We start from the raw sequence: 25,689 nt of genomic DNA, 5'->3' as shown, positions 1-25,689 counted from the left end.
TGTTGTTGAGTCGTACGAGACAATTACGCTCTATCACTTGGACTGGGGTCATCCTGAGATAGCTTTTGTTAGAGTTTTAACCCTTTACTACTCTAACCACCAAGTCGCACAGTGTTCGAGCTGTGAGAGATTTTCTATCTGTTGTCACTCTATTTCACTCTCTTCTCGTCTCTCCCTTGATTACTTTTAGGGAGCTCTCTGGGTTAGTGACATAGTTTCGGGCGAATTCCCGTAACACCACTTTCCAAATCCTCTGAGATCCAAGGCTTTGAGCCTGGTGCTTTCCTTTGTCTCCAATAATACCTCTTAAGAGAGGTTACGACAGGAGGCTGCCCAATTTATGGGTCATTCCTTCACTTCTTAAATCTCATCTCTACTTCTTCTTACCTTTAAACCAAACTCTCATCAATCCACTCTTACTCTTTTCTTTCTTCTATTTCTTACCTAACTTTCCTATCACTCTACCCACAAAACTAGAATTCCTAACCCACAAGCGCATAAAAGAGGAGTTTATTATAAGTGGATTTTTATTAGCAGTCTTTTCGTGAGAGTTCTAATAAGGTGTTGATTTAAAAGGGGCCGAATTAAAACCGCACTTCTAGACAGCCAGAGGGCTTTTGTCATTGATCTAAAAGGGCTACGGCCTGGGCGTATCCCACGAACTCAACCGTGGTGAGGCAGGGGTTTGAGTCGACCTCTTAATCGCTTTAAAGTCCTATTGGAAATACCTATCCGCACGCAGCACGCGAGGCGCACACACGCGCACAGGTCGAGCGGTTGTTCGAGAGGGGGTTCATCGAGCCTGGGTCCCCGAGAGAGCCCGAGCGAAGTAAATCTAAGCCCAACCAATTGGCGACTCCACTAGGGAAGCGCCACCCTATCATTGGTTCGGTTTGCTCGCAAACCTACACAGCACTTAATCCACACTTCAAAAAAAAAAAAAAAAAAAAAAAAAAGGCTTTTGAGTTTACTAACTCGTTCTAGTTCCGGATTGGGGGCTTCGTGATCCCCTCACCCGTGAACACGTCCCTTGGGGGTAAGGTTTCTCAACCTACATCTCCCTCCCTTCTTTTGCGAAGCAACCATACCACTTGCACTCAATTGAAGGACCACAAGGTCGCTCGACACACTTTAACACCCACCACGACTAATGGCCTAGCCGTTGGTTCGTCTTCTCAAGGCAAACAAAAAGCCACCCCGAGTCTCGCGTACACTCTAGAACTTTTAGGACCCGAACCCACTGATAAGAGTGACCCTAAAGTCACTCCAATTGCATTGCATATTATTCACTCAGCTCGAGGCAGCTCAAATGCCATCCCCCAAAGAGCACACAACCAACAACACAATCGTAGATCAAATGCGCACATATATTGCATGCAAACAATGGTGGCCATAAGGCCACTCCAATCACTAAGGTCGGCATCCCAAAGGTCGGTCCTTCCACCTCCTTGCGGGTTGGCACCCAAGCCGTCACAAACACGTCTTCGGACACTGCACACACATGCAGGTTTGACATCGCCCCTGGTTCTGAGGGCAAACGTGAAAATAGCCTGAAGCAACTACTCGCCTTCACTCGGGAGCAATTCTACCTGGCCATCAAGAAGGGAAATAATGGTCAAGCCCGGATATGGGGCCGGGAGACCAAGATGCTGAAAACCCGACTCAAGGGTGAAGAAAAAGCAAGCATTAAAGACTTCCTAGACATGAACCGCTTATCCCCTCTAGCCCCCTTAATGCAGATGATATTGGAGAGGCATGTCACGTGGTGAACATCAAAGAGGTGGCTCGGGCATAGTGGGGCCAGCGACCTATAAGGTTCGAAGTCTGGCTCAAGGCAAAGAAGTGCCTACAAACGGGGCAAAGAGCCGGTTCGACACCAACAGCCCCGTCAAGCCCAAACAAGCTGAGCCATCACCCGTTCAAGCCCCTGAGCTAGAACTTGCTCGGCTTGCATTCATTGCAGTCCAAAACTCCAAAGAAGCTCCACTTAAGCCCATTTCAAGTCGAGGCACCCAAAGCGACAGCCTTCCCAAACCGAAAAGGTCCGACCATGTCCTAATGTTGGAACCTAAGATAGCTTAATCTGAGCTTGGGGCAGCTCATGAACCCGAAGAAGTCTCACCTAGACTCATTTTGAGTCATGAAACACCAACTCGGGGCAGTCCCTAAGTCTCAAATGAGATGGAAGTCGAACCCATGAATGAGGCAAAGTTTCGAATCCAAGACAAGGGTCCGACTACGCCAATTAGTCATAAGCCGCCCATGATCAAGAAGCAAAAATATGCCCTTCCTAATTTGTGAGGAGTCTCTTATGTAGGGTAGCACTCAAGAATCAAAAAAGGCAAAAATTGAGCTCGAGAAAGTTATGGAGCACGCAGAAAAGAGTATTAGGACCCCCTCCAAAGAGGCCATTATATGCTCGCTTAAGCAAAAGGAACCCCAGGTGGTGCAAGTTCTGAATCATGAAGAGACTGATTTTCTTACCATGTTGCAAGAGAATGACCCACCATCTCCACCCACAGTCTTCACCGACATCCCGACTCCCCAGACCAAAGTCAAAGAGCAAGTCAGTATCACTAAACTACTTCAAAGGGCTGAGAGCCTCATTGCCAATATAAACCGCATGAACAAGAAAGAGACTTTTCCACCGTTCATCCCCTCTACTCCCTTACCCAGATTCATCCCAGAATCTCGGAGAATTGATGAACCAAAGCCTTCTCTGGCAGATGCTGATGACGCAGCTTCCATTACCTTCATCCGCCCAATTACCCCTACCTCTAATGAGAGCTCGTCATGCTCAATCGAGGAAAACCACCCCTTAGTGGTGGATGGGATGAACCACACTCCCTCCACTAAAAACCTTATTACAGCAGCTTCTCCACGCCCCGAAGGTGCCATTGTTCCCTATGAAGTCAATTGCATGTTCTATCCATGCCTCGAAAGCCTCATATGTTCTCTTGATGACGACAATGTGACCTCGTCATCTTATGAGAGTTGTACACCCTCATTTGATGATGAAGAGCCCGATGCCAATGATGCGGTCTCCCTCACCCTCATTCGTCCAATCACCCCATCCTCGATGAGAACTCGTCACTCTCATTCGAGGAAAACCACCCCTAATAGTGGATGGGATGAGTGCATTTCCTCTACTGACAACCTCACTAAAGTGGCTTCACCATGCCCTGAGCGTGCCATGATTCCTTACGAGACTAATTCCATGTTCTCTCCATGTCTCGAAAACTTATTATGTTCTCTTGATGATGAAGTGACCTCGTTGTCCTATGAGAGTTTCACATTCTCATTCGATGACGAGGATATCCATGCCTTGAAAAATGAAGTGGGCCCAAGGGAAAGCCCAATAACCATCATCAATGATGTTGTTGATGCAACAACAGTCGAACCCATGATAAAAAATTCCATCGAACAAGAGGCATGTGTTGAGCAAACTCTGTTGGAGTGTATCACCCCAAATGAAGAAGCTTTCGAGGCAATCAACCGCAAAGCCTCAATTGTCCCTTCGCTCTCCAATGATGAGCGACTCAGTCCTTCAAGGGAATTATATGGAGACGAGATTGCACAGCTTAAGGCCACATTAAGACATCTGCAAGACAAAATGATGTCAAAAGATGAAATGATGGAAACCATGCGCCAAGAGATGTTGGTGTCCCATGAGGTCGAGCATACTCCCTCGGTACACCAAACCTTCTTTACCGTTTCCCAACCACCATATCAGAGCATTGAAACAATACCATCAAAAGAGGAGCTACTCCCACCCACACCTCCCTCACTCCCAGTCTCTTCTCCATCGACTCAGGTTGTGAATGAAGAACTTGGAAAAGGCATGGTAGTCGAAGCATTGAAGAGATACAATATCCCAACGGTAGAAGAGTTGAATCGTTATTGAAAACCTTATCCGGCTCATGTTGACCAAACTCCATTCCCACAAGGTGACCAAAGGCCTGATTTCCCCAAGTACAATGGCACTGGCTCATTGCAACAACATATAGCTCACTGTGTTTCTGCTTGGGGAAATACCACAACAACGAGCATCTCTTGCTTCAACAATTTGTGGAGACCCTTACAGGAGCCACATTCAAGTGGTACTCTCGATTACCACCAGGATCGATTTCATCATGGGAACAACTGGAGAGACAATTCCTCAAGCACTTTTATGATATAGAAAGGAATGCTTCATGGACTTCTGTATGTAAGGAAAAAGCCACGAGCCAGTGATCGAGCACATCAGACGGTGGCGTAATCTGGCCATCAATTTGGCCACTCCAGTGCGTGAGCTTCAAGAAGTGGAATACTGCGTAGAAAGAATGCACCAAGAATTGTCAATGCATGTCAGCGCAGCATGTCCCTCCACGTTTGCTAAAATGATAGAACAAGCAATGAGAATGGAAGACTTGCTTAAACATCATGGCAAAATGTCTGAGCACTACACAGTGGTCGAGGATAATGATCAATCACCAGTCGCCATGACATATACCATGCACTTTTCGTGCCAAAATTGGCACAAGAGCTATTTCTTCGATGAAGGCATGGTCCCCGAGTTGCTTGAAGCTCTCATATTTGAGGGAATGATCGATCTACCCGTGCCAAAAAGGTCGGAGGAAATCGAGAGGGATGACAACCCTAACTACTGCCAATACCATAGAATGCTTGGTCATACGATCAAAGAATGTCGTGCCACTAAAGACATCATTCAAAGCTTGATACACAATAGGCGGTTGAACATGGGGCCTGATTCTATGCAAGATAAATTATGAGCTCACATCATCGGTCCAAGCTATACGACCCTAAACTATAGCACACATCCTGGCCGTACGACGTTAAACCACATCGCATCATTGGCCCAAGCTATACGTTAAACTCTAGCACACATCCCGGTCGTACGACATTAAACTGCATCGCATTATCGTCCTGGCGGCATAACGTTAAACCGCATCGCATCATGGTCTTGGTGGATGACCTTAAGATATACCAATCTTACGGTCTCAAAGGCACGGCCCTAAACTTGCCTCCATTAGGTCTTGGTGGATGACCTTAAAATACACCAATCTTACGATCTCGAAGGCACAACTCTAAACTCACCTCCAATAGGCCTTGGTGGATGACCTTGAAATACATCAATCTTGCGGACTTCAACGCACGACCTTAAACTTGCCTCCATTAGATCTTGGTGGTTGACCTTAAAATACACCAACTTGATGGTCATGACAACATAACCTTAAACACTCTTCCCCAGGGTCACAGCGGCATGACTTTAAAAGTGCCTCCCAAAACATACAAACATGACGAAAACCCGAAAGGGCGTCATGGGTAAAAGAGTCAAAAAAAAAAAACAAAGGAAAAAAAGAAAAAAAAAAAGAAATGATGGACATGGTGTGTACCCCAAAAGCGACAATAGGCAAAATAAGTCAAAAAAAAAAAAAGAGAAAAAGACGACCGTAGTGAAACCAGCAAGGGCACTATGGGCAAAAGTGTCAAAATAAAAGGAATAGGATGAAAACCCTTCAGGGCACTCACTCTCAAATGATGGACGTATCGATCTTATTCTATAGGTCATCACGGGTAAAGTGTCATTATCTTACGTCCCTGTGGCACGACGTTAAACTGCGAGACCTAGAGTCCAATTGCAGGACTATAAACTGCTTCTCATTTCTACACAACCTCGTGGAATTGCCGCATGACACCTCGCCCCTTATAGCCCATATCTAGTCGCCTCTTCATAACACCTCGAATGGAGGAGTACCGTCACTCCAACATCCCCCGTGGAGAAGCACCATCTCAAACACAAGCTCAAAGTGCTCTCTTCAAATGAGGCGTACCGCAGTCCCGACTGTGTGTCCTTAAAGCATACAACCGTGTCTTTGTGCGAAGTAGCAATATCCCCAGTGGAGGCATACCACAGTCCCGGCTGTGCAACTTGTAGACCATGCCACCGCCTCTTCATAAATACCCCAATAGAGGAGCGCCCTCACTCCAATATCCCCAGTAGAAGAGCCCCGTCACTCCAAATTGAACATCACAAAGTGCTCTCCTTAATGGAGGAGTACCACAATTCCAACTATGTGACAGTAAACTGCACCACCGCCTCTTCATAAATACCCCCAGCAGAGGAGCACCATCGCTCCAACATCCCCAATGGAGGAGCACCATCGCTCCAACATGCCCGATGGAGGAGCACCGTAGTTCCAAATTCAACACCACAAAGTGATCTCTCCAATCAAGGCATACCACAGCCCTGACTGTGTGACCTTTAAAGCATGCAACCGCCCCTTTACACAAAGCAATATTCCCAAAAGAGGCATACCACAGTCTCGACTGTGTGACTTGTAACCATGCCTTCACCTCTGCATAAACACCCCTAGCAAAGAAGCACCATTGCTTTAACCATAATTTCCAGTGTTATCCCCGATGGAGGCATACCACAGTCTCATCTGTGTAACCTCAAAGCATGCAATCGCCTCTCCATAAAATCATATCCCCAATGGAGGAACACTATCACTCCAAACTCAACACTATCGGGCATTCTCCCCAATTGGGGTATACGACAATTCCGACTGTGTGTATTTAGGCCATGCCACCACCTCTTCGCAAGGTCATAACCCCTGTGGAGAAGCACCATCACTCCAAACTCCACCACTGGGCGTTCTCCCCAATTGGGGTATACCACAGCTCCGACTGTGTGATTTTAAGTCATGCCACCACCTCTTCGCAAGGCCATAACCCCTGTGGAGAGGCACCATCACTCCAAACTCAACATCCTAAAGTATTGATCTCAGGCATACCACAGTCTCGACTGTGTTACTTCATATCACACCACCTCCTCATAAGAAACATCAATACCATCCCCAATGGGGGCATACCCCAATCTTGACTGTGTGACTTTTAAAGCATGCAACTGCCTCTTTATGCAAAGTAGCAATATCCCTATTAGAGGCATACCACAGTCTCGCTGTGTGACCAAACCATACCACTATATTTGATAGGACACTCCCATCGCCCAAAGTGCCCTTCGCTTCTTCCTGAAGGCACAGCATTCTCCATGAGTCAATCTGTCACCCTCTTATGGGACCTTGACCATGGAATACTCCATTTTCTCGCCAACCAATCATATTTAAGGGCAAACCAAGGAACCATCACCCTAGTCTCGAACGTGTGACGCCTCAAGTGCCGCACATGATGTAATGTCCCAAAGGTCAAACTAACCCAAAGGGATTCCCAAAACTATACAGCTCCCCCATGGAGTCTTGTCATGAGCAACCATGTCACAAACACCCCTAAGAGAGCCACATACTTCACAAAACTTGCAGTTGTCCCTTGGACCCTACGCTTTATGGTGCCCCCATGATCCCACTTCGTGTCATGCGTGCCCCTACCTCAACAATCCAACATGGGTAAGGACTTTAAAAGCACCCCTATTTGGTCTAAACAGGGTGAGGACCTTAAACTTTCCCTCAAAACGCCCAACATGGGGTGAGGACTATAAAAGCACCCCTATTCGGGCCAAAGTGGGTGAGGACCTTAAACTTTCCCTCAAAACGTCTAACATGGGTGAGGATTATAAAAGCACCCCTATTCGGTCTGAAGTGGATGAGGACCTTAAACTTTCCCTCAAAATGTCTAACGAGAGTTATGACGTTAAAAGATCCTCGACACGTCCAATGAGAGTGAAGACGTTAAAAGCCTCTTTATGTCCGATAAGGACGAGGACTCAAAAACCACCCCTCAGCTCATCCAACAGGGCTTATGACAATTAAAGACCCCCTGCACACGTCCAATGAGAGTGAAGATATTCAAAGCCTCTTTATGTCCAATAAGGGTGAGGACTTTAAAAGCACCCCTCAATTCGTCCAACAGAGGTTATGACGATTAAAGACCCCTGCAAAAAACCAACAAGGATTATGACGTTAAAAGATCCTCGATCACATCCAATGAGAGTGAAGGCATTAAAAGCCTCTTTATGTCTAACATGGGTGAAGACTTACCCCTACTATGGTCTAAAGTGGGTGAAGACCTTAAACTTTCCCTCAACATGTCCAACATGGGTGAAGACTTTAAAAGGACCCCTACTTTGGTCTAAAGTGAGTGAGGACCTTAAACTTTCCCTCAACAGTCCAATACGGGTGAGGACTTTAAAAGCACCGCTATTTGGTCTAAACAAGGTGAGGACCTCAAACTTTCCCTCGATGAGGCGGTCACCCCTATTTGGTCTAAACAAGGTAAGAACCTCAAACTTTCCCTCGATGAGGCGGTCACCCCTACTTGAGCGCTCTCATTCAACTACCCACTCCCCCAGTGAGTTGATCCATCCACAACCACCACAAGGCTACCACTCTCATGTGAGCCCCCCATCAACTGTGAGAGTAAATCCTCACTCCCCACCAAAATCCCAACTCTTTAGCATACCACTCCCTCACAGAATCGTGTCGCTCATCATCCCCAAGGAGTCCTCACCTCACCTTAGGCACCATTTATACCCTTGAATGGTCGCCCTTGCCTGACCACCATCTCACCTGTCATATTCTCATTTACCTGAGAAGAACATCTTGAAAGGATACCCTTATCCTTAACAGGCTCAATCCCCAGTGAAGGCGCATCCTTGCGTGATCTTCGAACATGCATAAGTACAAATGAGCCCATCAGTTATCTAATGGATGGTTCCCATCATTTCATGAACCCCGATGGCTCATAAACCATGAGAGCATCAATCGCCTTACCTCGTCCTCACAATGAGCTTCACCAACCTGATCCACCACCCCGGTGAGTCACGCCATAATTTTATAGCTCAGGTACTGATGTTGTTGGGATTACCTCCCCCATTAAACCTCAACTATTAATCCAAAGACCACCAAAAGCCACCCAAAAACCACCTCCTATTGGCCTTACCTAAACCCTCACCATCCCCAATGGAGTCGCCAGTTGGTTGGGCTTGATTTCCCGTCGTCCCAGGTCGGCCTGATATGGGTGACCCGGTCGAAGGAATCCTTTCTCGAACAATCGCAGGGCGCACACGAGCGCACGGGTCGAGTGGTTGTCCGAGAGGGGGTTCATCGAGCCCGAGTCCTCAAGGGAGCCCAAGCAAGGTAAATCGAGGCCCGACCAGCCACATATACATGAAACAATATGCTCATTCATTCTAACACACACGTTTGTGCAAGCACGCAGACTCACACATACATGTAACTATGTTTGTTTGTATATGAAAGTGCCAGTGTGTATATTATGCCATTAGAACCTTAAATGAACAATATAATAAAATACTGATGAAATATTTTTATTGAAATCTAATACATAAATGGAAAATTAAAGGAAAGAGAGACGGTCCTAGACAATATAGGATCATGGCCATAAACATCAAGGTTAAGAGTCTTCTTAATCCCAGGTCAGTCCCTTTTGCATAATGCATGCCATCAAGTAAATCAACATATATAGAAACTAATAGCATTATGTAGAGTGACATGTGAACAACTCTAAATACATAACCTTGAACTGTAGCCCCAAAGCAATCAGATCCCAAAAGGTGTGTACATTCGTGTTTTTCACTTAGATTGAAATCACAAACAATAAGTATTAAAGAGTAGAGGCACCAAATGTCAAAATGAGACATGATGGGATGCTAGCATCTAGCTGAAAATTTATAAGCTAGTGTGTCACAAAGTAAAAGGAGATACTTTCCTCCAACAAATAAATCCTAATGGTGAGTCTCGAATTATTAAAAGATATACCCAAAGAATAAGTCTCCACTTTCCCATGCATTCAACTTATTTAAGGCACATAGCATGGAATAAATAAAAAGCCCCATACAACCAAACATCATTGATTTCAGAAAAATATAGTTTTATGAAAATACCTGCGTTTACCTGACTCCTCCGTTTCAAACATCATGCCAAATCTCATTCCAATGGAAGTATGTCTGCCATATACAGCTTTGTGCACTTTGGCTAATGGAACAACAAACTCAGAAGGGCTTGCTCTGAACAAATATGAAAGGGTAGAATAAAATAATCCAAGACACGTAAACTAGAAAGAGAGAGAGAGAGAGAGAGAGAGAGAGAGAGATCTAAAGCATACCTGGGGTTATAGAAGACAGTGAATGGGCTATGATATGTAGCAGCTTGGGCAGCAGCAGCAAGAACTCCAATGTGCATGCTATCAACAGATAGAACAGAAGATGACAATATTGTTTGTTGATGCCTTTCACGCCGAACACCCAAGCAAAGATGTGATTTTTCATCCCTTTATAAAGTGAGATGGTTCTAGTTAAATAGATGCAACAACTTTAACATTAAAAATAACACAGCAACATTAAAGGATATACTCTTAGCTATGCATTCATATTCAATGTTTTAAAAAACGATCCGCCTGACGCCTAGGCAGCCTGGACCAAAAATCCGCCCGCCTAGACCCAGGCGACCCTACACGGGCAGATGTACCTGAGTGGGTGCCAAAGCGGGCGCCCAGGCGGGCTAAGCGGGCGCCTTGGCGGGCTAGGTGGGCACCCAGGCGGATGTACCTGGGTAGGCGCTCAAGCAGGCCAGGTGGGTCAGGCGTTTTTTGTTTTTTTTTAAATTACGGGATGCCCGCCTAGGCGCCTGCCTAGGCATTAGGCACTGGGCGCCAGGCAGGTCGCCTAGCGTTTTTTGAAACCTTATTCATATTAAAGTTGTGATGTGTCCAGCAGGAAATACACTAGAACCTAATGGATTTTGGTATACACATAATCCATAGTGGCCATCACCAACATATGAATTTGATGGAAAGAGAGTAGTATCCACTAGAAACAACATGACCAAAGTGGTGGGCCCCACCCTCTCTCCATCAATGTCCATTCTTTCATTGGCTGGTAATGAATCCAATGGACGTCAGGTTTCTGCAGTCAAGTTTATCAAAGCATATTGTTAGGATTTAATAACCCTCGTAGATGCGGAAACAAGAATCCCAAAAGTTGGGTTCCACAAAGATCATGTACTTATCCAGCTAGAAACAAAATAGGCGAGAGTACGAGCCATATTACAAGAAATAAAACATGAAACACACACTCCACAATAACGCAAGTATTTACATGGTCCATTGAGATGGATGAATGGCAAGACAAGAAGGGATAGAATTTAAAATTAATGCATTCGAGAGAATTTAGGTGTGGCACCAATAGGAGATAAGATGAGAGAGAGTAGACTTAGGTGGGAGGGTCATGTGTGGAGCCGACCAATTACAACACATGCTAGGAGGTACGAGTTAGTTCAAGTGGAACAAGTGAAAAGGGCAAGGGGTAGGCCCAAAAGGACATGATTAGAAGTAGTCCGAAAAGATATGGGGACTTATGACATATGGTTTCATTGAGAGTATGGCCTTTAATAAAACAGAATGGGGGATCAAGATTCATGTAGCCGATCCCTGCGGGCATGACAAACTGAAATCCACTATACCAAAAAAAGTTACATAAAACATTTTGGGACAAAGAGCTACCTATTTAACCCTCAACAAAACTTAGTCGAGCAAACCCTTTTAGATCCACTCTCACCAACTGGCACCATCCGTCGATCTCTCATCTCCATTACACTGCTAAACTACTGGCTAGGAAGAGACCCATCTTTATTCCATAGCTAAACCACAGTTCCAAAAGAGATCCTTGAGAGCAATCAAGACTTTCTCTAACTAAAAGGAGAAACCCAAACTCTCCATGGGAATCGTTTCTCTATAAGAAATCAGCTTCTTTTTCTTTGAGAAACAACAACCATTTCATTACACATTGTAAACGAATTACATCTCCCTCTCTCTCTCTCTCTCTCTCTCTCTCTCTCTCTCTCTCTCTCTCTCTCTCTCTCTCTCTCTCTCTCTCTCTCTCTCTATATATATATATATATATATATATATATATAAAAGAAACCAGTCTCTCACTTTGCAGGAGGCACACCACAGTATTTCTCTTTATAAGAAACTCACTTTTCTCTTAAGGGAGGCCTTGTCTCCATAAGAAGTTTTCTTCTCTTAGAAGGGAGGCCTTGCCTCTCATGCACTGGAGGCTCCTACCTCTCTCTCTCCCTCGAGGAAGCTATCTTTCCCATATGTTGACCCAAATAGGACACACATAATATTTTCTCTTTCATCCCATATATATAAGGTTAGGAATCCAGACTAAATAGGAAACTTCTCATAGATACATATGTTTTAAATATGTTACATATATCTTAAGAATCAAGAGATATACCTATGAGTCCTAATCTTTTTGGATTTCTATTTTCTTTAGGAAACTTATCAATATCAATTTCAATCCCACATGATATGGGATTTCCTTATGTGGGTGATTGTTTATATCACCATATTCAACAATCTAAGCACTACATCGACTTGGTGAGAGATAGGTAGGAGGGAGCTAACTAGTGTACAAACAACTAATGGAGAGACGAGTGAGTTTTCAATGACAATAGATCTACATCAAGGGTCAGCATTGAGCCCATACCTCTTTGTCTTAGTTAAAGACGACTTAACTAGGCACCTACAAGATGAGGTATCGTAATGCATGTTGTTAACAAATGACATAGTTTTGATTGATGAGACCCAAAATGGCGTCAACACAAAGTTAGAACTTTGGAGGGATGCTCTAGAATCCAAAAGTTTTAAAATTCGTCGGACTAAGACAGAGTATATGGAATACAAGTTTAGTAATAATATGAGTAGAGACGAGGAAGTAGTCAAGATTGACAGCCGGGAAGTACAAAAAAGACAGCATTTTCGATATCTTGGGTCGATAATCCAGAAAAATTGAGATATCAAAGAAGACGTCAAAAACAGAATTAAAGCTAGGTGGGTAAAATGAAGATGTGCAACTGGAATTTTATGCGATCCCCGCATACCAATGAGGCTGAAGGGCAAATTCTATAGGACAACGGTGAGACCATCTTTGCTCTATGGGCATGAATGTTGGGCAGATAAAAAACAAGATACCCATACAATGGGTGTAGCAGAGATGAGGATGTTGAGATGGATGAGTGGCAAGATAATAATGGATAGCATTCGGAATGAATCTATTGGAGAGAATTTAGGCGTGGCACCAATAGGCAATAAAATGAGAGAGAGTAAACTTAGGTGGGCTGGCCATGTGTAGCACCAACCAAGTACAACACCTGAAAGGTGGTGCGAGTTAGTTCAAGCAGAAGGATTGTAAAGAACGTGGTTGGAAGTAGTTCGAAAAGATATGGAGACTTATGGCCTCACTGAGGATATGGCCTTTAACAAAGTAGATCATATAGCCGAGTCCAATTAATTGGGAAAAGGTTAAAATGATGGTGATGATTCAACAATCTCCACCTTGATATCAAAATCACTTGCTCACCATGCCAACATCCAATGGCTAGCTTTATGAATTCATCATCTTTTGTCAAATAAAATCCTTCATCATTCTTGCTGCCTTGCTGAAAAAAAGTGCTTGCCATCATATTTCTCTACGTCAAATGAAACACTCGCATACTTTGCCATGTGCTTTTCTTCAACCGAATGCACAAACACTAGCCTTGTACGGAACCATGTGTTGTGATACCACTTGTTAGGATTTAATAGCCCCCTTAGATGCGGAAGCAGGATTCTCAAAAGTTAGATACCATCAAGATCATGTACTTATCTAGCTAGAAACAAAATAGGTGAGAGTACGAGCCATAATATGAGAAATAAAGTATGAAACACGCAGGCCACAAGAATACAAAGATTTAAGCGGCTATATCACGAGCCTGGCAAACTAAAATCCACTATACCAATGAAAGTTACATAAAAAAATTTGAGACATAGAGCTACCTCTTTAACCCCGACAAAACCTAGTCGAGCAAGCCCTTTTAAACACATGCTCCCGACTGGCACCATCCGCCGATTTCTCATCCCTATTCCACAAGTAAACTACTATCTAAGAAGAGACTCATCTCTATTCCACAGTTAAACCACTGTTCAGGAAGAGATCCCTCAGAGCAATCGAGACTTTCTCTAACTAAAAAGGGAAACCATCCAAAATCTCCATGGGAACCGCTTCTCTATAAGAAACCCGCCTCTCACTCTGCAGGAGGAACATCGTAATGTTTTTCTCTATAGGAAGCTCTCTTCTCTCTAAAGGGAGGTCTTGCCTCTCATGCAGAGCAGGCTCCTACCTCCCTCTCTCTAGAGGAAGCCAACTTTCCCATATGGTAACCCAAATAGCGGCGCATATAATATTTCCTTTTTCATCCCATATATGTAAGGTTAGGAATCAAGACAAAATAGAAAACTTCCCCATGGATATTACTTGCATATGTCTCAAGAATCAAGAGATATACTTAAGAGTCCTAATCTTTTTGGATTTCTGTTTTCTTTAAGAAACTTACCAATATTAATTCCGATCCCACATAATTTGGGATTTCCTTATGTGGCTGATTTTGCATATCACCATATCCAACACATACTTTCCCTAAGCATAACACCTTTTGTGTCACAAACTACAAGAACTAAGCAGCAAAACATAGTCTAGGCTACTAGAAACATGAGTTGTATACTAGAGCATGTGCCTCAAGGAAACATATGATGCACCTACAACAAAGTGTTCAAGATGGAGACAGAGACCTGGCTTACTTGCAAAAGCAATGTTTTTAAACTTGTATTCGGGCCTGGAAAAGCACAGGGCCCGAGTCCGAGTCAAAACGCTAGAATTGGCCAAGCCTAACTCAAACATGGCGGAGTCTTTAAAAGAATTACAAGAAAACTCGAGGGACTATACCCAAGGGTTTTCACTCAAACCCAGCAACTTTTCTAGGTCTGAGTAACTCAACAAAGTCCGAGCCAGCTTCAACAAGTTTTAAAATCCTATGTGAAGTAAACATTATCCAAAGTAAGGGAGGTAATGCTTCCTAAAACTTTATGTTGACTATTTTATCATTTTACTAATTTTTGTCTCGTAGTGTCTTCCCACCCCATTATCTCTCTCTCTAAAAATGTGATTTTTAAGCTCTTCTCTCTCACAAATTCTCCCTCTAAAAACCAAGCTCATTATTTTGACTTCTCACATTCTCCTCTAAATACCTAACATTTTCTTTTCCATTATCACATTCTCTCTCTAAAAACCCAATCCAATTCTATTCTCATCTTCATACTCGCTCCCTATATATCTAATCTCATTTTTGCCTCCAATTACATCCTCTCTAGAAACCCAACTTCATTCTTCCCTCCTCTCATATTCTCTCTCTAGAAACCCAAATCTCATTTTTACCTCCACTCACTTTCTCTCACCAGCAAACCCAACCCCAGTATTGCCTCTTCTCACATACTTTAGGGAGCGAATGTGAGAGAAGGGAAGAATGCAGTGGATTCTGAGAGGAGGGAAGAAAACCATGAGAAAAAAGTGAGAGATAAGAAGCTTTAAGATTTTGTTTTAAAAAGAGGGGGAAATCAGTCTATTTACCCCTCTATAAAAGTGGGAGGGCCAAAGTCAAAAACAAAATCCTATGAGATCTTATTTCTTAAAAGAAAATTCTTATGAGGCTTTTCTCTTAAAAAGCCCTATATTGTAAGTACTTCGCATTTGAACTGTACCAAGGAAGCTGAGATCAATCTTAATTACATATGACTGTATTACCAAAGAGTTTATTTCTTAAAAGAAGATTCTTATGAGGTTTTTCTCTTAAAAAGCCCTATATTGTAAGTACTTCGCATTAAACATGTACCAAGGATGCTGAGATTAATCTTAATTACATATGACTGTATTAACAAAGAGTATATAGTCACTATTAAATTTATACTAGTACAATAGCAATCATCCATCATTTTCAGTAGGGAAAATAAGAAAAAATTTATATAAGGTGTCAACCTTATACTGTACAAGTAAGGTGCACCTAAAGAACCCACTAGAGAAGGTTATTCATATGCTGGAAAACCCTCAAATCGATCATCTTGACATTGAGATTCATAGACATTAAAAATGGGGATTTCTAGCCCTTAGTTCATCTTCTAACACATTATCCGGACCGTCTATTTTGAAGATTTTCAAGTGTTTAGAGATCTGCATGATCGTCACCACTTCTGGAACTTTAAATTTCATAATTGGGAGCAACAATAGATTTTCATATCATTGCAAGGCTTTGCAGCACCGAAACTGCATTCTCGACATAATTTTGAGGTGCACCTTACTTCAATAGTATAAGGTTGACACCTTATACAAACCTCACTCGGGAAAATATGTTATTATTTATTTAATATCACATAAGCGTTCATAGATAAGTCAAGTGATAGCACTATAAACCCTAGTCTTACTTAAGTTTCTTCTATACCATGTTCAACAGGTTCATTTCAAGTGATACAGGCATTCCCCAAATTTTCTACCAAAATAATGATATTGATCTCTTGTTTACATATTTTCTCAAATTTCTTAGTTACTAAAATTATCTCCATTTTGTAATAGGACTATGAGACTCAGATAGCATTGACTGATCAATTTTCTATGTTTGGTAACTTCATAAATGGACACAGAAGACAAGTATATGAGCCTGTACATCAATCATGTTAGCCCACAATCATTTCCAATCATTCATTTCTAATCAATTTAAACAATTGACAAATTAATAATTCAGTTTTTGGTTTAAAAAACAAAAGAAAATAAAAATTTGGAACCAATCAGATATGTGACATGTAACACCTGATGAACAAAACAGAATCACCAGCCTTAAGCCTTTTTGCACCAACAAACAAACTCCAACCAGTAGTTAGAAGGTGACGTTTTGGCTGTCCTGAAAAAAGGTGAATTAGAAAATTGTGTAGATTAATCAAAAAGCACATAAACTTCACATGACTAATTGAAACTTTGTCCCTTTAACAGAATAGAAAGTACAATACCATCAAATAAACTTTGCAAAACCAAGATCTGTTGAGGTCATTAGCTTCCAATCAAATGATGGAGGATATCTTGGGTCCCACTCCCCCTCCATCACCATCCATTTGATTGGACATTGATGACCACAATGGAATACCATTTTTGGGGATCCATTGGATGATAGTTTATTTTCACTTAACAGAGCTATGGTTGACAAGAAATGAAAGCTGCAGCCCCAATCCATTTAACTCTTTGGACGAATGATGTCACAAACTTAAAATATTAATAAAATTCAGAACAATTTATCATCAATGGACCAAAACCCTACCCCTGTAAATGTGCCGGAATGTCCACAAGTTATCATGTAAATCTCTAGCCACAATCTCCTGAGCTGGTGGCTGCATGGTGAAATCCTGAAAAAAAAAAAAGAGAGAATGGAGTTAAGGCCGATTATTCAACATGAAAAACAAAGTGTTTGAAGCCTCAAGTTTTCCAATTCAAGAAGCTTTCGCCCCTTAGAAGTTCAAACATTAACACTATTACTCAATTATAAGATGTACCAGTGGAGGAAATAGTTTCTCGGCAGCCCTACGAGGCACTGAGAAACCACCATGAGTGCTTGTATCACTTGCTGTCAAAGTCTTACAGAAGAACTCTGATGGATGCTTACTTTGCTTTTGTCCAAAATCTGGCACAGAAAATAAATCCATTTCCTGACATGGAAGCAGTGTCACCATACACCCCTATAAAATATTTCCCCATTACCGAAAAGTTAAAAAGAAAAACATCAATACAGTGCCTGCAACACCTGTGTAAACCATGCAATTGCTCCATAAATTTGGAATCTCAAAAAGTGCATAAGATCTCATTTTCTTTTTAAATGGCCATATTAGCATCTTACTCAAATACGCTCAATTATCCTGACAGCTAGGGTAACAAATTTACTAGTGTAGGCACTAGTTTGAGATTCCATGTTTCTCAAAAACCTTCAACTAAAGCAGGTGGTCCAGGAACTGTTTTGATACATTGCCCAAGAATAAATGCCATTTTAGAAAGCTTCATTTCAAAATTTGAAATATCATGGGTGCTGCTTACACTTTTCACTGGCTGAAGAGTCATTTGTGCATATACCTCATCTGTATCTTTGTCTGCCTGAGGATCCATATATGCAAGCAATAAGGAGCATTCACTAACTCCTCGAACAAAAAGGAATCCAGTTGCAAAAACTTCAACGTTGAAAGACTTTCGTAATTCTACTATAAGAATGATGGATATGGAAAACCACAAGTCCAGTTCGGTCACGACTCACGACTCTCAAATTAAATGATGAATGGTGACAGCGGGAGTTGAAACCCACTTTGGGGTCATATCTTGTACCTTGGATCCCTACTCTCCATCAACATCCACCATTTAATCGGACAGTGAGGACCTTTCCACAGTTTTTCCATAATTCATTAGCATACTTCCCCTGTCTAGAGGCAAAATAAAAGAAGCCCTGTAGAACCAACACAACATCATGCATACATGTAATGTGACATCACAAACTTGACACGATAGCTGTGAGGAGAGACCCAGATAGTTTGTAAAATGCGACGTGGAAATCCTTTGTGTTGATACAGCGACCTATTTCACAAGCATATCAAAAAATTATGAGCAAAAAAAGTAGGAAAAACATGAAATCAAATATGAGTGCATGCAATTATCTAGAAAAGTTCACAGACTTAGAAGAGACTAATCCTTTGCATGCAATTATCTAGAAAAGTTCACAGACTTAGAAGAGAGTAATAGCCTCAGTGCCTTACTAAGAAGTCAATCAATTAACTAATTCTCTCATTAATCATTTATTTATTCCATGTATATTTTCCCTGTATGTAAGTTCAGTTGAGATATATGTCCATATATTTGTACAGTTGACTTCACAAAGTGCACATGAGGGGGGGGGGACAAAAAAAGGAAAAAAAAAAAAAATCAAAATCCATTAACCTGATGATCTTGTTGGTTACCAAAGAAATATAGACTTCATGACATAATTACTACATACAAGATGATACACAACTACACAAGAAACATATAGCTAACCTGTTCACTGTGTCCTTGAGGGAAGTAGTAAACAAGACTTCCAACTCGAGGTAAAGAAACAAGTGGTCCGGCGCAAGCATGCCAAATTACAGAATCAATGGTCTTTCTAGTCCCTGTACACAAGAAAAGCAAAAATATAAAATAATGTTCCATGGATAGCTAAACAAATATGGGATTTTCAAAAGTTTAATTATTAATATCTCGGCAATTCGTTGTTTATATTATCATGAATATACAGAGAAATTGATGAAAAAGAGCTCGAATTTGTTGTTCTTAACGAGAACATTACTACTTCTGTGACTATTCTGAACATCCTCCCTAATATGTCTTGTCAATTACCAATTTTGATCTTAACATACATAATCATGAGATGGAAGATATTTAGGAATTTATATTAGATAGGAAACATATCATGAAGTAGAAATCTATACATGAAAAATTACAAACATATGAAGCCTGTAACAGAAAATACACCACTATAAATGCATCAGGTTCTTTGCTGAGAGTATTTTCCATGCTGCACTGGTGACTCCTCAAGAATCAATAACCCAATAAACAGTACTCCACTAAACATGATAATAAAATAAAATAAAATAAAAAAAAGAAAAGAAAATGAAGGACCTACAAGTTGAACTCCTCCATAGATGCATGCATCTTATAATGACATTGTTTTTAATAAATTATGATTTAACATACAGAATAACTATAATGAAAGGATTGACGAATTGAAGCCCATAATTTCATATTTTCATTTACACAAATCTTTTTAGTTTGTTAAAGCATCCTGAAGATGTTTGGGTTCAAAGTAACCAAAAGCCCCCACACAATTTCATATTTGCCATTTTCATTATATATCATTTTAAAAATATGCATGGGTAGACCTACACTCAGTATATCATGTATTATATATACTTATATGATTAAACAGCACCCATGGTACAATAAATACTTGAAAGCTCCACTGCAAGCTAAAACATAGATATTAAGCATGCCCAACTTCTATAAATTTGCAAATTGATGCATATTTATTTGGCAACAACAGTTTCTTTGGGAAAATGATAAGGGCCTTGACGTGATTTCGCTTTTTTAGTTTTGGTCCTTGGCTTGGTGTTTAGGCATTGATGGCTGCAGCACAACACTAAAAGCTCTACTCCTGGCTAACTACCCAACAAAAATAAACAATGTTACGTCCTCTAATGAAAGAAGTCAAGAATAGATTGGAGACTTTATGGGTAGCAACATGATTATCATAGTCCATGTCCATGGAAAGTTGGAAACTAAATCCAATGTTGCTCCTAAATGTTTTCAACTAGATAAGCTCGGGACTCGAGTACAACATTTTGCTATATTCCACTTCTATTGGATACTTCTCAAAGGCTTCTCGTTCTTTTGTATTAATAGGTCACTACCAACGAGTGTTATCAAGATTGGAGCGATCATTGAACGATGAGAAGTCTGGTGCAATCAAAGTCGGTCCGACCATCGCTCAAACAAGTTTGACCAGATTTAAAATTATTAAGGAAAAACATGAATAATAATTTAAAAATATGCAGTTTATTAGAAAATGAAAGTTGTCCACTTTGTTTGGCCAATTGAAGCGGTCGAAACCGGTAAAACACTGGTTTTGACTGGTTTTTTTACCAAACTCAATTTTTACTGTGGACCAAAATGGCCATGGACTGGGTAGACTGCCGGTTCGATCCGGTCTTGATGACTATGATCTCGATGGATGACAAAGACAATAAGGACTATGTTTCTCCATGGTCCTAATTCCTAAAGTATGTAATTCACTTTAAGATATTACCAAATTCTATGAACTTCTTCCAAATGGGATTGCTGAGGAGCATATGCCAAATTTGGCCAATATTGACTTTTTTTTTTTTTGGGTAAGTTGCCAATATTGACTTACCAATACTAGAGTGCATGCCAGAAAATAAGTTTATTTAGTTAATAAGCATTTCAAAGCTATCTCTTGTTTAGGCCTAGTTGATGATTTAGCCAAATTCATTGTGTCTATGCTGTAGATTCTATTTGAGGAAGAAAATTTATTGTCTTTTTTATTTTACTCAAGGATATTTTCCCAATGGAATTTCTTTTTTCGTTTTTATTATACTAAATATTTAAGTTTGTGCTACCATCATGGTTAGATTGATTCAAACCAACAGTTGCATTCTATATAGAAAAAGACCATACAAGCCATTCCTCCTGTTCAACCTCTGGTCCAGTTTATAAAACACCTATTTTATTTTATTTTCTAGACACTAGAAAAACATCACTAATATATAAAAAAAGATTGAACAGAGAAGGGCATTTAAGAGATGTGTATGAGCATGCGCATGCACATGGCTGTATGTATGTATGGCTATGGCCCAAACTGAGTAACTTGGCCTAGTCCTGTAAATTATTAAAAATGCCGAAAAATTCAAAAAAAAAGTAAAATATTTAATCAATAGTAAAAAAAAAAAAAAAGGAAAAAGTAAAATATTTAATCAATAGTAAAAAAAAAAAAAAGGAAAAAGTAAAATAATTAAATATAAATCATCAAAAATGTATAGAAGTCCAAATAAGTATATATAAGATTGATTATTGAAAATCTTGATTTATAACTTAAAATATTTCAAAAAAACAAAAAAGAAAAAAATTAGGAATTGGAGCATGTAATAAGAAAATTTAAGAAAAGTTACCAAGTCATCATTACAACCATATATAAATCATGTATAAATATATTTCTGAATCATAAATTTAATATCGTTTAACAAAAGTTATGGCCTTTTAATAATTTTGACAGGGGCAAGTTCGCCACTGTAACTCTCCTAAGCCACCCTGTAACTCGACCGGGTCCGAGTCCCTGAAGACCAGTATATATGTATGTGTGTATGTACGTATGCATGCATGCATATATGTAAAACTACATACAAATAGATGTCTTGGGAGAGAAGTGGCAATGAAAAAACAACCCACGTACATGCTAATTCTAATGATGCCTTCATCAAGTGGAAGCTAGCTCTACTGTTTGATGTGTGTGCATGTGTATGTATGCATGTATGCTCCATCACATACATAACTTGGGAAGACAAGAAGCATAGTTAAAATGGTAGAAAAACTGCTAAGCTTAAATCCAAGTAAATGAAACTAAAACTATGGAAAACCAAGTGTATTACACATTTAAACACAAATTTGACAGAAAATTAGGATACATGATGTCCAATCTCTAACCTGATTGATTTTCTCCATCTCCAAGAAGCTTCATTTGCTCAATTACTCCCTCCCCATTCATCTTTCCTCCAAATTTGATCCCTTCTAAAACTGAAGAAAGCATATTTTGAAGCACGTCTCCACCCGAAAACCAGAGAAAATGCCCAACAGCGCAGAAGATATATGCCCATTTAACCAAACCAACCTCTTATTGTCCCATCTCTCTACAAATCAAACATTCCCTTCTTTCGAATTCCAAGACAATACTTAAAACCCCAAAATCAAAAGATCATCTCTCTCTCTCTCTCTCTCTCTCTCTCTCTCTCTCTCTCTCTCTCTCTCTCTCTCTCTCTCTCTCTCTCTCTCTCTCTCTCTCTCTCTCTCTCTCATGGCCTCATGAAGAGCGTCCACACCCTGCAAACCGACAACTTCATTAGTCCAGAAGCATCATGTCCTCAAATAGACCCCCACTTCTCTCTCTCTAACAAACCCTTGTTTGTTTGTGCCAAGGCAGGAGCCCAGAGAAGGAAAAGCAAGAGGACTCCATCCCCCATTAAAAACCCATTTCGTGGACCATTTCAAAAACCCACAAGACAAAAACCAGAAAAACCCAACAAACTTTCTCTCTATAGATATATCAGTCCCATCCTTTAACCGAAAAATATATAGCGGGTATTGTATTATTCATTAGGAAGTATAATTTCTCACTCTGTAGAGAGAGAAAGAGGGGGGGCACGCGACCCGGGGGGATTATGTACTCTAGAGAGAGAAAAGCAGAGGCCTTTTTGCAGAAGGCGAAACCGACCTTTCGCTACAAAGTCATGATTTTTCCACAAGGGGAAATCCTCTTTCTCTCTCTCTCTTCAGTCAGGGGAACAAAATGGGTAAGTTTCAAGTGTAATGGGCGCAGCAGCTTTAATGAACGCAGAGAGAGAGGATGAAAGCTACACGGAATTCAGACTGCACGGAAAATGACAGGGTTTTTACAAAGGTAGGGAGAGGGCTTCGACAAAAGAGCGGGAAAGGACTTAGCGAGAGAGAGTGGGGGGAGTTCAAACTATAAATGCAGGTGAGGGTGGACAGACGTAACAGAGTTTTGAACTTTGCGAGAAGTGGGGGCGACCGAGGTCCGAGGACGCAGTAGCCCGAGTAAAGGGTAGGGTCAGACCAGGCGTGGGCTAAGACAAACTTGGTTTGGTTTTTTTTTTATTATTATTATCTTTATTTTATTTTTTCTCTTTTTCGGTGTTTTGGTTTTTCATTAGGAGGAGAATATTAGAATTTGATTTCCTACGTGTGTTGGATCGAGTTTGTTTAATAGGTCTTATTTTCCAAACCCCTCAATTAGGACGGGCAACAGATCCGAGTCGGGTCTAGCCAGATCTGGACCCGAAAAACTGATATGGGACTCGGTTCTGAATCCAGATTGGGATCCGATTGAAAAATTAAAATATTTTTATATTTAATTATATTAGAATACATTTTATAAATTGAGACCCAATGAATATTAATGGACCCGAACCCCATCAAACCTGATTGGACCCTGACCAAACCCCTAAATCCAATTTTTAAACCCATATCCAGATGCAAATCGGGTTTGCCCCTCGAGTCCCAGGTGGGGGCCGCGTCCATCAGCATTCATGGGCTTTCATAATGCCAAGGGAGTAGAGCACCCTCATTTTTTTCGCTTTCGTGACATGACAACTTGGTTTCTTTAATGGGTCGCACTTAGCTGCTTTAAGTAACCCACACGGAACCTATTTCTTCCATTTCGGAAGTTACAACTCATTGTCATCACCTTTTTCTCTTTTACCAAAAAGGGACAACCATTGATTTTTATTTTTATTTTAACGTCAACCCAAACTTTCCATTAAATCAAAAGACACTTACAAGATACAAGGTATACACTAAGAAATCAAAGCAAAATTATTAGAAGAAATTAGCTATCAAATAAGGGGAATAAACTCTATCTATAGCCTAGTCATCTGCTTCGTCATTCGCCTCACGAAAGCAATATTACATATCAGCATTTAAAGATGAAACAATATCTCTAAAATCTTGAAACAACACTCTAAGTTTTAATAGGCCAATTAATTCTTTTCGGCTCCAAGCTATAACATTTGCCAAATATCTTTCTATAATTATAACATTTTCCCAACGTAAAAGAAGTTTCAACCCCCTCCAAAAAACCTTGGGCCTCCGCTTCATTTGAGGCTCTCGTCTTCTCAAAAGAATTTGAAAAGAGGCTCTCATCTTTTAACTTTATAATCACATACTTATCTAAGAATGATTCAAAGTTAATCGATCATGTCCATCGACTAGAGAAAAGTCAATCTGGATCAGGAATTAATAGGGCTCGAACTAATTACTAGCATAAATTGGGAATTAGTTCGATTTTGATAGTTATGTAGTTCTATTATAGAACTAATCAATGAATAGTTCTATGAATTTTAAACTTTTAAATATTTTAAAAATTGAAATATTGTAAAAATCTTTTTTGGTCGGTTCCCACTACAGAAAATCAATATGATCCAATTGGATCAACAATCCGTCTAATGGGGGACCGATTTAGCCTTCAAACCCATCCATGGGTTCCATGCAATTCCAAAATTGTTTCTTTTTTCTTCTTCTTTTTCTTTTTCTTTTTATTTTTAGAGGTTTTTAAGAGAAAAGATTTGTCACATTTTCTTTTTAAGGCCGGGGGGGGCGGGGTGGTGTGTTATTTTGGCTTTTAGAATTTGACTTGTGGGATGGACAATTGACCAAATTGCATATCTCAATCGCTTTCTATCTCTAATGATTAGAAAGAGAAACGGACCCAGATGGCTCAGACTTGTTTCTCTTTCTAATGAAGACTTATCTCTCTATATTTCCTCATCATACAAAGAGAGAAAGCTCAATGGATAAAATGAGGGCGATTCAAAAAAAGGCGGCATAACTGACGGCTCAAAAATTAAAAGGTGTGGTTTACATAAGGTTTTAACCTTAAACAATTTAATTAAGGCGCACCATTAAAATTTATTATAAATATTAGGATAAAAAATTATTAGAATAGTTTAAAAATCTATTTTCATCTCTACCTATAAAATATAAAATGTTAAACTCTAAAAATAGTTCAAATCAAGTAGATCTATAAATATATGAAAATTTAAAAAATGGATGGTCTAAATAATGTGTTACAAGAAACACTATTTTTCAAACTCGAAATCTTTTTTCTTTTTATATTTATACATCTCGACGTCAAGATGATCAACTAGAGAGTTTTCCAACATCGAAACAATCTTTTATGATGGATTTTTGAAATACACCTTAATCTACATTTTGAGATTGCAACCTTATATAACCTTTTTCCATAATGAAAAGTTGATTCTCCAATCATTTTTAACAAGTGTAGAACCATATGTGATTCCTAATGATTAATCCAAAAAAATAGGGAAATTTACACATAAATCTTATTTATTTTTGGAATTTATAATTAGTTTGTAACATTTTATATTTTACGTTTATGTTCCACTTTTAGATAATGTACAGTGCATTTTGATTTTCTTTTATGCATTAAATTATGCTCAAATGTGGGAATCTAT

The 25,689-nt window shown here is 40.3% G+C and overlaps 1 protein-coding gene across 34 annotated transcripts in view; it reads right to left on the bottom strand.

Annotated features, from left to right (window-relative positions):
* MP (Transcriptional factor B3 family protein / auxin-responsive factor AUX/IAA-like protein) overlaps nt 1-22,348 on the bottom strand; it is a 29,268-nt gene extending 6,920 nt beyond the window's left edge. For 2 of the 34 annotated variants that reach the window (XR_016040479.1, XR_016040480.1), the window contains exons 1-9: nt 22,127-22,348; nt 18,911-19,023; nt 18,356-18,454; nt 17,927-17,983; nt 17,392-17,574; nt 17,160-17,244; nt 16,658-16,748; nt 10,084-10,248; nt 9,873-9,985 (exon numbers count right to left, since the gene is read on the bottom strand). Coding sequence is in view for 26 of the 34 variants with exons in the window: in XM_088846368.1 (XP_088702494.1) it covers nt 9,863-9,985; nt 10,084-10,248; nt 16,658-16,748; nt 17,160-17,244; nt 17,392-17,574; nt 17,927-17,983; nt 18,356-18,454; nt 18,911-19,023; nt 22,127-22,229 (1,019 nt within the window). In the remaining 8 variants the exon portion in view is untranslated. Of the gene's footprint in view, nt 1-9,862; nt 9,986-10,083; nt 10,249-10,820; nt 11,199-16,657; nt 16,749-17,159; nt 17,245-17,391; nt 17,575-17,926; nt 17,984-18,208; nt 18,455-18,910; nt 19,024-22,126 lie in introns of those variants that run through there. The other 32 variants (XR_016040481.1, XM_088846396.1, XM_088846368.1 and 29 more) reach the window with 24 other exon arrangements.
* Nucleotides 22,349-25,689: the final 3,341 nt, after the last annotated feature.

The sequence above is a fragment of the Amborella trichopoda genome, chromosome 9, assembly GCF_054954075.1.
Source record: "Amborella trichopoda isolate Santa Cruz 75 chromosome 9, AtrichopodaSantaCruz75HAP2 v2.0, whole genome shotgun sequence".
In the NCBI taxonomy this organism is placed as follows: Eukaryota; Viridiplantae; Streptophyta; class Magnoliopsida; order Amborellales; family Amborellaceae; genus Amborella; species Amborella trichopoda.
Note: the sequence above shows the minus strand (reverse complement) of the source record. Positions and strands in the feature narration are given on the sequence as shown.